Source organism: Pseudophryne corroboree, chromosome 1 (assembly GCF_028390025.1).
Source record: "Pseudophryne corroboree isolate aPseCor3 chromosome 1, aPseCor3.hap2, whole genome shotgun sequence".
NCBI lineage: Eukaryota > Metazoa > Chordata > Amphibia > Anura > Myobatrachidae > Pseudophryne > Pseudophryne corroboree.
This window is the reverse complement of record NC_086444.1, coordinates 803737905-803750408: the sequence shown is the minus strand read 5'-3', so window position 1 is coordinate 803750408 and position 12504 is coordinate 803737905. Positions and strand designations below refer to the sequence as shown.

At 47.5% G+C, this 12504-nt stretch overlaps 1 protein-coding gene across 2 annotated transcripts in view; it reads left to right on the top strand.

Moving 5' to 3' along the window:
- Positions 1–12504, top strand: part of SEC24B (SEC24 homolog B, COPII coat complex component) — a 233204-nt gene that overhangs the window by 154621 nt on the left and 66079 nt on the right. For both annotated transcript variants that reach the window (XM_063918997.1, XM_063918989.1), the window contains one exon: positions 9087–9260. In XM_063918997.1, coding sequence (XP_063775067.1) covers positions 9087–9260 — 174 coding nt within the window. The remainder of the gene's footprint in view (positions 1–9086; positions 9261–12504) is intronic.

The following is a 12504-nucleotide window of genomic DNA, read 5'->3' as shown; positions in this document are numbered from 1 at the left end:
TGTTACATATTTCTGATACTACAAGTACCACAAAAAAGGGTATTATGTGGGGTGTGAAAAAACTACCTGTAGTTTTTCCTGAATCAGATAAATTAAATAAAGTGTGTGATGATGCGTGGGTTTCCCCCGATAGAAAATTATTGGCGTTATACCCTTTCCCGCCAGAAGTTAGGGCGCGTTGGGAAACACCCCTTAGGGTGGATAAGGCGCTCACACGCTTATCAAAACAAGTGGCGTTACCGTCTCCAGATACGGCCGCCCTCAAGGAGCCAGCTGATAGGAGGCTGGAAAATATCCTAAAAAGTATATACACACATACTGGTGTTATACTGCGACCAGCGATCGCCTCAGCCTGGATGTGCAGCGCTGGGGTGGCTTGGTCGGATTCCCTGACTGAAAATATTGATACCCTTGACAGGGACAGTATTTTATTGACTATAGAGCATTTAAAGGATGCATTTCTATATATGCGAGATGCACAGAGGAATATTTGCACTCTGGCATCAAGAGTAAGTGCGATGTCCATATCTGCCAGAAGTTGTTTATGGACACGACAGTGGTCAGGTGATGCAGATTCCAAACGGCACATGGAAGTATTGCCGTATAAAGGGGAGGAGTTATTTGGGGTCGGTCCATCGGACCTGGTGGCCACGGCAACAGCTGGAAAATCCACCCTTTTTACCCCTGGTCACATCTCAGCAGAAAAAGACACCGTCTTTTCAGCCTCAGTCCTTTCGTCCCCATAAGAGCAAGCGGGCAAAAGGCCAGTCATATCTGCCCAGGGGTAGAGGAAAGGGAAGAAGACTGCAGCAGGCAGCCCCTTCCCAGGAACAGAAGCCCTCCACCGCTTCTGCCAAGTCCTCAGCATGACGCTGGGGCCGTACAAGCGGACTCAGGTGCGGTGGGGGGTCGTCTCAAGAGTTTCAGCGCGCAGTGGGCTCACTCGCAAGTGGACCCCTGGATCCTACAAGTAGTATCCCAGGGGTACAGATTGGAAATTCGAGACGTCTCCCCCTCGCAGGTTCCTGAAGTCTGCTTTACCAACGTCTCCCTCCGACAGGGAGGCAGTATTGGAAACAATTTCACAAGCTGTATTCCCAGCAGGTGATAATCAAGGTACCCCTCCTACAACAAGGAAAGGGGTATTATTCCACACTATTTGTGGTACTGAAGCCAGACGGCTCGGTGAGACCTATTCTAAATCTGAAATCTTTGAACACTTACATACAAAGGTTCAAATCAAGATGGAGTCACTCAGAGCAGTGATAGCGAACCAGGAAGAAGGGGACTATATGGTGTCCCTGGACATCAAGGATGCTTACCTCCATGTCCCAATTTGCCCTTCTCACCAAGGGTACCTCAGGTTCGTGGTACAGAACTGTCACTATCAGTTTCAGACGCTGCCGTTTGGATTGTCCACGGCACCCCGGGTCTTTACCAAGGTAATGGCCGAAATGATGATTCTTCTTCAAAGAAAAGGCGTCTTAATTATCCCTTACTTGGATGATCTCCTGATAAGGGCAAGGTCCAGAGAACAGTTGGAGGTCGGAGTAGCACTATCTCAAGTAGTTCTACGACAGCACGGGTGGATTCTAAATATTCCAAAATCGCAGCTGATTCCGACGACACGTCTGCTGTTCCTAGGGATGATTCTGGACACAGTCCAGAAAAAGGTGTTTCTCCCGGAGGAGAAAGCCAGGGAGTTATCCGAGCTAGTCAGAAACCTCCTAAAACCAGGCCAAGTGTCAGTGCATCAATGCACAAGAGTCCTGGGAAAAATGGTGGCTTCTTACGAAGCGATTCCATTCGGCAGATTTCACGCAAGAATTTTTCAGTGGGATCTGCTGGACGAATGGTCCGGATCGCATCTTCAGATGCATCAGCGGATAATCCTGTCTCCAAGGACAAGGGTGTCTCTTCTGTGGTGGCTGCAGAGTGCTCATCTACTAGAGGGCAGCACATTCGGCATTCAGGACTGGGTTCTGGTGACCACGGATGCCAGCCTGAGAGGCTGGGGAGCAGTCACACAGGGAAGAAATTTCCAAGGAGTGTGGTCAAGTCTGGAGACTTCTCTCCACATAAATATACTGGAGCTAAGGGCAATTTACAATGCTCTGAGCCTAGGAAGACCTCTGCTTCAAAGTCAACAGGTGCTGATCCAGTCGGACAACATCACGGCAGTCGCCCACGTAAACAGACAGGGCGGCACAAGAAGCAGGAGGGCAATGGCAGCAAGGATTCTTCGCTGGGCAAAAAATCATGTGATAACACTGTCAGCGGTGTTCATTCCGGGAGTGGACAACTGGGAAGCAGACTTCCTCAGCAGGAACGACCTCCACCCGGGAGAGTGGGGACTTCATCTGGAAGTCTTCCACATGATTGTGAACCGTTGGGAAAGACCAAAGGTGGACATGATGGCGTCCAGTATGAACAAAAAACTGGACAGGTATTGCGCCAGGTCAAGAGACCCTCAGGCAATAGCTGGGACGCTCTGGTAACACCGTGGGTGTACCAGTCGGTGTATGTGTTCCCTCCTCTGCCTCTCATACCCAAGGTACTGAGAATTATAAGACGGAGAGGAGTAAGAACTATACTCGTGGCTCCGGATTGGCCAAGAAGGACTTGGTACCCGGAACTTCAAGAGATACTAAGAAGGGACTTGCTTCAGCAAGGATCATGTCTGTTCCAAGACTTACCGCGGCTGCGTTTGACGGCATGGCGGTTGAACGCCGGATCCTAAGGGAAAAAGGCATTCCGGAAGAGGTCATCCCTACCCTGGTCAGAGCCAGGAAGGAGGTGACCGCACAACATTATCACCGCATTTGGCGAAAATATGTTGCATGGTGTGAGGCCAGGAAGGCCCCCACGGAGGAATTTCAACTCGGTCGATTCCTGCATTTCCTACAAACAGGAGTGTCTATGGGCCTCAAATTGGGGTCCATTAAGGTTCAAATTTCGGCCCTGTCAATTTTCTTCCAGAAAGAATTGGCTTCAGTTCCTGAAGTCCAGAAGTTTGTCAAGGGAGTACTGCATATACAACCCCCTTTTGTGCCTCCAGTGGCACTGTGGGATCTCAACGTAGTTCTGGGATTCCTCAAATCACATTGGTTTAAACCGCTCAAATCTGTGGATTTGAAATATCTCACATGGAAAGTGACCATGCTGTTGGCCCTGGCCTCGGCCAGGCGAGTGTCAGAATTGGCGGCTTTGTCTCACAAAAGCCCATATCTGATTGTCCATTCGGACAGGGCAGAGCTGCGGACTCGTCCCCAGTTTCTCCCTAAGGTGGTGTCAGCGTTTCACCTGAACCAGCTTATTGTGGTACCTGCGGCTACTAGGGACTTGGAGGACTCCAAGTTGCTAGATGTTGTCAGGGCCCTGAAAATATAGATTTCCAGGACGGCTGGAGTCAGGAAAACTGACTTGCTGTTATCCTGTATGCACCCAACAAACTGGGTGCTCTTGCTTCTAAGCAGACGATTGCTAGTTGGATGTGTAGTACAATTCAGCTTGCACATTCTGTGGCAGGCCTGCCACAGCCAAAATATGTAAATGCCCATTCCACAAGGAAGGTGGGCTCATCTTGGGCGGCTGCCCGAGGGGTCTCGGCTTTACAACTTTGCCGAGCTGCTACTTGGTCAGGGGCAAACACGTTTGAAAAATTCTACAAATTTGATACCCTGGCTGAGGAGGACCTGGAGTTCTCTCATTCGGTGCTGCAGAGTCATCCGCACTCTCCCGCCCGTTTGGGAGCTTTGGTATAATCCCCATGGTCCTTACGGAGTCCCCAGCATCCACTTAGGACGTCAGAGAAAATAAGAATTTACTTACCGATAATTCTATTTCTCGTAGTCCGTAGTGGATGCTGGGCGCCCATCCCAAGTGCGGATTGTCTGCAATACTTGTACATAGTTATTGTTACAAAAATCGGGTTATTATTGTTGTGAGCCATCTTTTCAGAGGCTCCGCTGTTATCATGCTGTTAACTGGGTTCAGATCACAGGTTGTACAGTGTGATTGGTGTGGCTGGTATGAGTCTTACCCGGGATTCAAAATCCTTCCTTATTGTGTACGCTCGTCCGGGCACAGTATCCTAACTGAGGCTTGGAGGAGGGTCATAGGGGGAGGAGCCAGTGCACACCACCTGATCCTAAAGCTTTTACTTTTGTGCCCTGTCTCCTGCGGAGCCGCTATTCCCCATGGTCCTTACGGAGTCCCCAGCATCCACTACGGACTACGAGAAATAGAATTATCGGTAAGTAAATTCTTATTTTTATAATAAATGTATGAATTAATTTTTTATTGAAAACATTTATCCGTTCATCATTTGAAATTCAGCCGGCGCCAGTATACTTTCTTTCCCAGTTCTTCATTTTCTTAGGGACCAACCATCCCTGTACAGGCTGCCAGTGGCAGCGCACTCACTTATTTAGGTCAGTTTTTTTGTATTGTGCAGCAGGAAGCTGGAAGAACTTTTTTACAGGGGGGCTGCAAAGTCTTTTTTTACTTAACTTCAGGGGCGTATCTACCCATTGGCCAGGATGGCACTCGCCAGGGGCGCCAGCCAAGGAGGTGCGCCGCCCAGCGGTGCTATCCGCAGCCATGGGGTAGATTCACTCTGCAGAGGCTGCGGGATCACCTGTCTGCCGCCGTGCCCCCTTCCCTTCCGCTCCCCATCCTCTCCTCATCCACAGTGAAGTAGGTGACCACAGCAGCGGCAGCCACTGTTCTTGATGCTGGTGTCCGGCACTTGCACCGCACTACAATCAAGAACGTGTAGAAACTACAGCTCCCAGCAGCTCTTACTGCTGAGAGCTCCCAGCCGCAAAGGCTGCTGGGAGCTGTAGTTTTTGCAGAGTTTTTTGATTGCAGTGCAGTGCAGTGTTGGACGGACACCGGCATCAGGAACAGTGGATGCCGCCGCCGCTGCTGCCTGCTGTGCATCACTGTAGGTGAGCAACTGCCTGGAGGGGGGGAAGACAGGAGAGAAAAAATAATAAAATAAAACAACAACAACAAATATAAATATATATATGTATACATTATACATATACGTATATAATATATATATATATATATATATATTATATATGTGTATATATATATATATATATACATAGTGGTCGAAGTGGGGCGGTATACGGCAGTATGGTATACCGCCACTTCTTCCACTGACCCGGAAATTAAAGTGCAGCAGGAGGCGAGAGAAGTGGCCATCCTGCTGCACATGGTACTCTCGTCCCTCCTCGGTGGCTGTGTAGAGCGCTGTACTAGCTCACAGCCGCTCACCGGTGCCAGCCGCTTACCGCCACTCACCGCCGCCAGCCGCCACCTGCAACAAATGGCGGTCAGAGGGATTTCACCGCTGCTGCCCATGGGTGCCTCCGCCGACCAGTCAGGTAATGGTCCCCTGCTGTGACCCTCTCTCCCTGTCGTTACTGTCCCTGTCCCTACTGTCACTCTCTCCCTGCTGTCACTGTCGTCACTCTCTCTCTCTCTCTCCCTGCTATCACTCTCGTCACTCTCTCCCTGCTGTCACTGTTGTCACTCTCTCTATCCCTTCTGTCACTGTCGTCACTCTCTCTCTCCCTGCTGTCACTGTCGTCACTCTCTCTCTCCCTGCTGTCACTGTCGTCACTCTCTCTTTCCCTGCTGTCACTGTCGTCACTCTCTTTCCCTGCTGTCACTGTCGTCACTCTCTCTCCCTGCTGTCACTGTCGTCACTCTCTCTCTCCCTGCTGTCACTGTCGTCACTCTCTCTCCCTGTCCCTGCTGTCACAATTTCAGCTCATTCAGTGTGCTACAAGGTGAATTTCGGCTCATTCAGTGTGCTACAATGTGAATTTCAGCTCATTCAGTGTGCTACAATGTGAATTTCAGCTCATTCAGTGTGCTACAATGTGAATTTCGGCTCATTCAGTGTGCTACAAGGTGAATTTCGGCTCATTCAGTGTGCTACAATGTGAATTTCGGCTCATTCAGTGTGCTACAATGTGAGTTTCAGCTCGTATCATGTGCTATAAGGTGAATGTCGGCTCATTCAGTGTGCTACAATGTGAATTTCGGCTCATTCAGTGTGCTACAATGTGAGTTTTGGCTCATTCAGTGTGCTACAATGTGAATTTTGACATTGTATGTCAGGGGAGTTCTGCCTGTGTCTTTTTGTGTGTCAGGAAGGTGCACACGTAACACAGGGGACCAAACGCGGTTTATACATTGAAACATTGCCATCAGCAAAGTTGCAGTGTATTAATTTTCGGCGTGCCGCCATTTGGGTCTTGTGCATGACAAGTATTGCCTTTGGCAGCACGTATTGGAGGGCACCCGACACAGCAATGTTTGTGAGCATTTGAGTGCCAGAGCTGGGGGAATTATATATATATATAGATAGATAGATAGATAGATAGATAGATAGATAGATAGATATATATATATATATATATATATATATATATATATATATATATATATATATATAGATATATATATATATAGATATATATATAGATATATATATATATATATATAGATATATATATATATATATATAGATATGCAATGGTGTACAGGTGTGCTGGTACATCAAAATGAAAGCATCCAGTCCACAGGTTTAAACTCCGGCCTGTAGCACAGGTAGTCTTAATTACCGCAGCTACTCTCCCAATAAGTTCCTCCGAACTCCTGGAGCAAATGGATTTCTAAACACAAAGGTGAAAGGAGAATGCGCTCATAGAGCAGATTCTTTTTATTATTATAAAAACAATATTTCAGGACAGGCCAACAGTATTAGTAAGACTCGTACCATGAATACCCACATTGTGGGCTGGTTACCACATGATTAATCTTGCCTTTTGTATTGTATTTTATCATGTGGTAACCAGCCCACAGTGTGGGTATTTATGGTACGAGTCTTACTAATACTACAGTTGGCCTGTCCTGAAATATTGTAATATTGCTATTATAATAATAAATATAATCTGCACTATGAGCGCATTCTCCTTTCATCTTTGTCTTTAGAAATATATATCTGACGACAGTAAGTATTGCGTGGCTACGCCCCTATTTCAAATATGGGTGTGGGGGGGGGGGGGGGGGGACACCAGTCCCCTACTTTGCCAGGGGTGCTCAGACCCCTAGATACACCCCTGCTTAACTTTTTTCTCTTTTTACACTGAGACTGTCAGCGCTGGATGTCTGTTAGACTCCCAACACTCCCCATATGCTCTGGTATTTTAGTGCACAGCCAGTGCTGGCGTCCGCCTTCTGGGATGTGCGGCAGGCCGCGATTTGCGTTTGGGTCCCGGAGACGCGGACCCTCTTACCTGCTCCCCGGTGGCCGGCCAAACAGTCCAGGGGTTGCCAGCAGTAGCGATGCTAGACGCTTGTGTGTTGACCCCGCTGCAAGTACCCGTCTGAGGCAAGCGGGAGTTGCGGCGCAGGCGTCCACACAGAAACGTCTGGCACCGCTGCTGCTGGCAACCCCTGGGCTGTGTGGCTGGCCATTGGGGAGCAGGTAAGCGTGTCTGCGTCTCCGGTACCCGCACGCAAATCGCGCTCCACCACGTGTTCCAGGGGGTGGACGCCGGTGCTGGCTGTGCACTAGACTACCAGGGCATATGGGGGATTAGGAATTATTTAATACGTGCCCCCCAGTACCGGTGATTGAAATGCCAGTATAGGGGAGGGAGCGCCAACCTGAAGCCCCTCCCCCAGCTTTGGGCACCAGTCCACCACGGACTTCCCGCCGTTTACCTGCAATTCCTCTCCCTCCTCCCCTCAGAGACTCCGGCAGCCATACTAGTGCAAGCCAGCCAGGTCTCCGGAAACGCTGGGTCCAGTCTCCCTGTAAAACCATCTCCATGGAGACAGGATTTTACAACACTGATATCCTACCTGCTGACAACTAAAACAGAGTAATTGATTAAGTGCTCATTGCAGTTATACCATTGTATTTCTCTGCATTGTATGTGGCTTGTGCTAGTTTCTGCTGCCTGATATTTCTCTCTTCAGCTTTACAGTTTATCTCTATCCCTGACTTTTTTTTTTCTCTGCCCTTTAAAGGACCAGGTGTTTTCAGGGGTGATCTTTTAAGAGTCTCAGTGTTATACTCAATGTTGTCACATACTACATGAGGCTACAACAACCTTGTTGGTATATTATTGTGTGTGTGGGTGACTCCATATTATTTCAGCTATGTCTAGCAAAGGTAAAAGTCGCAAACAGCCTGACACCCCAGTGTTGTAGCCATGTAGATTGTGCTATGCAGGATTAACTACACAGTATGTGATTCAAGATGGGCCCTGTGTGAACTATTCTACACCTCCTACCCATTCCACATCCCCAGCACCTGCTCAAGAACCCCATCGGCTGCTTTCACTCAGTTACTGGGTACCTTAGTGAATCGGTTAACTCCCTCTGTGGGACCCCCTCTGTTAGCACCGACTAATATAGTCCCGGTGGCTAACCCACCTTGGGTGGATACACTGAATACTACTGTTCAGAGTTTAGCCCAAACATCCCTGGCATTACAGAGAATGTTACCCGGGACTAAACCATCCTCTAAGTCCACTACACGGACCCCTTCCTGTCACTCCACTACTATATCAGACATGGGGGGTAATTCAGACCTGATCGTAACAGGAAATTTGTTAGCAGTTGGGCAAAACCATGTGCACTGCAGGGGGGCAGATATAACATTTGCAGAGAGAGTTAGATTTGGGTGGGGTGTGTTAAAAGTGAAATCTAAATTGCAGTGTAAAAATAAAGCAGCCAGTATTTACCCTGCGCAGAACAAAATAACCCACCCAAATCTAACTCTCTCTGCAAATGTTATATCTGCTCCCCTTGCAGTGCACATGGTTTTGACCATCTGCTAACAAATTTTCTGCTCCGATCAGGTGTGAATTACTCCCTCTGAGTCCTCAACTGAAGAAGGGCAGATACTGGTTAGTAAGATCCAGTTCACCAGGTTGGCCTGGGCCTAGTTTTATTTTTAATTTGTATTTTATAGTGTGTGAAGGCTTGTCTGATGCCCTGGTTTAGTAACTTTAGTGCATTAAACTGTTTCCATATATTTACCTGTTTAGGCCTCGCAATACATACTTTTCATGGGAATTTTTTTGTGCGATCTACGGACCTGTTATCCCTTGCTAACATTAATGAAGATGCTGGGTTTGCAGTGCAAATGTCTATTGAAGACAGTCTGACAGATACATCCTTGGCGTGCTTTCAGGTTGCTCTCCTTTACACATCCAGCAAAGGTAATTATATTCAGTCATTGGTGCAGAACACAGCATTGTCAGTGTGGAAGTTAACACTTGGCTTGTAATCATACTTTAATGCTGCTATTTAGGAAAATAATTTCTATGAACAGTATCTATAATCATGTAAATAGTTTTCACGTGGTATTTCACAAGTAACTTTTATTTAATACTAGCTGGAGTGCCCGGTGTTGCCCGGGATTTTAAGAATGTCTGTTTACAAAAATAAATGTAAATATTAAACACACAGTATAAATAACATTGTGGATAGCTGAATACCCGTGCTTTGCTACGGGATGAGGATGGTAAATTAAAATGATAGTTGTTTATTAATTTATGTTGGTTGGAGATCTAGTATTATAGGCATATCTTGCTTTACTGACGCACTTTATGTAGTGGCCGGACCCCTTTTTGGTCCCCCAAGGGACCCTGCTCTTTCCACTATACAACTCTGTCTGTGGCTTCCTGCTGCCTCCATTCCCCTCCTCACATCATCTCAGTGCCCCTGTGAAATTATCAAATTTTTTTTACAGTTTGTTATATTGTGCAGCACATTATGTATCTCCTGATATACTCTGTGCTGCTGGGGGACCGTGCTACTTCCACTATATAACTCTCAGTGTGTGGGTTTGTGCTACCTGCATTCCCCTCCTCACATCATGTCACTGGCCCTGACATGCATGTCCAGATATAGTGTGAGCTGCTGCCTCACTCCTAGGGGTGCTAGGGGTGTCTTTACCCCCACGGTGTTTGTTCCCAGCTTGTAAGTAATATGTGTACCATGTAAATTGGTCCAGGCATTCGGGAGTTATGCTGTCTCCTGAAATACTTTGTGCTGCTGTCCCACCCCTAGGCGTGTCTAACCCCCACAGAGTTTGTTCCCAGAGTGAAAGTCATATGTGTACCAAGTTTGGTGTAAATTGGTCCAGGCCTTCCACAGTTATGCTGTCTGCTGACATACTCTGTGCTGCTGTCCCACCCCTAGGGGTGTCTTTCCCCCACAGTGTTTGTTCCCATATTGTAAGGCATATGTGTACCAATTTCTGAGTACATTGCTCCAGCAATTCCGGAGTTATGCTGTCTCCTGATATATGCTGTCTCCCCCCCGAAGGGTACTAGGGATTTCAAATTATTTTAGTTGCCTCTGCCGTGTTTTAATACGCTCGTATGTAACATTTCACGATCTTTGCTTGTAAACTGTGGATTTGTATAGAAAGACAAAAGGACAAATTTTCGCATTTATATAGTAGATGTTAGTATTTATTTCTACCTTAAATTCCTTAGTGTCTTTGTAACAAATCTAAATAAAATTAGTCTTATCTAGTAGCCACAATGATCTCCTAAGGAAACCGAAAATGGGCACTTACTGATGTCAATAGAAAAGATTCCAAAGTTAGGTTAGACAGTAATATTTTAGTGCATTGGATACCTGGCTTTGGATTTGGACAACTTGGAACTTGTGTTGCAACAAGATACCCTCATAAGTCAGTGGGGCTATTTAAAACTATGCATATGATAATGACCCCAGTTTTTTTCCTTACACTTTCACATGCAATTGTTTAGCAGAGCTCCTTATAGTACCAGCATAAAGAAACGCTGTCTGTGTATATTAGTGAATGGCAGCAGTTTTTAAAATGTCATTATTTTCTTCCCTATCTAATTTACAGTATAATCTGGGTGGCATGTTTCTAGGTAGGGTATTATATATGTATTATTATGCTCTGCTGGGTGACTGGTTGAAAAACATACTAAATACCGGTGGTCAGGATGCCGGCTGTCACATGACCGACAGCAGCATCCCTACACTGAAGATCCCGAAAGTATTTTTATTCTCCCCTACCCTAACTGTAACCCTCATGGGTGGCGGCTATTACTACCCCCCTGGGGGTGGCGGCAATGGTTAACCACCCCCAGATGCCTAACCCCCCCGGACCCTAACCCTGAACCCTGTTACTCACCTTTGTGATGTCTGCTCTCTCTAATCTGGCACCGATCTACTCAGTGGTGTTGTGACAGACGCCAGAATCCCATGACCGTCGGCATCCTGACCTTCGGGATTTTAAACGCATCCAGACTGGTTTAATGCTTGTTTATGTAAGTAATTTGAACTTACTAAAAACTATTTCTCTGACGTCCTAAGTGGATGCTGGGACTCCGTAAGGACCATGGGGAATAGCGGCTCCGCAGGAGACTGGGCACAACTAAAAGAAAGCTTTAGACTAACTGGTGTGCACTGGCTCCTCCCACTATGACCCTCCTCCAGACTTCAGTTAGAATCTTGTGCCCGGCTGAGCTGGATGCACACTAGGGGCTCTCCTGAGCTCCTAGAAAGAAAGTATATTTTAGGTTTTTTATTTTACAGTGAGATCTGCTGGCAACAGACTCGCTGCAGCGAGGGACTAAGGGGAGAAGAAGCGAACCTACCTGACTGGAGATAGCTTGGGCTTCTTAGGCTACTGGACACCATTAGCTCCAGAGGGATCGAACACAGGACCCGACCTCGATCGTTCGGTCCCGGAGCCGCGCCGCCGGCCCCCTTACAGAGCCAGAAGCAAGAAGTGTTCCGGAAAATCGGCGGCAGAAGACTTCTGTCTTCAACAAGGTAGCGCACAGCACTGCAGCTGTGCGCCATTGCTCCTCATGCACACCTCACACTCCGGTCACTGATGGGTGCAGGGCGCTGGGGGGGGGGAGGGGGGCGCCCTGAGGGCAATATAATACACCTTGGCTGGCAAATCTACACCATATATAGTCAGGAAGGCTATATAGGTGTAAAAATACCCCTGCCAGAATTCCAGAAAAAGCGGGAGAAGTCCGCCGGAAAAGGGGCGGGGCTATCTCCCTCAGCACACTGGCGCCATTTTTCCCTCACAGCTCCGCTGGAAGGACGCTCCCTGGCTCTCCCCTGCAGTGTCAAGCTACATAAGGGTAAAAAAGAGAGGGGGGGGCACTAAATTTAGGCGCAGTATATATAATATAAGCAGCTATAAGGGAAAAAACACTAATTTATAGTGGGATCCCTGTGTTATATAGCGCTCTGGTGTGTGCTGGCATACTCTCTCTCTGTCTCCCCAAAGGGCTTTGTGGGGTCCTGTCCTCTGTCAGAGCATTCCCTGTGTGTATGCGGTGTGTCCGTACGGCTGTGTCGACATGTTTGATGAGGAGGCTTATGTGGAGGCGGAGCAGATGCCTATAAATGGGATGTCACCCCCTGCGGGGCCGACACCTGAGTGGATGGTTATGT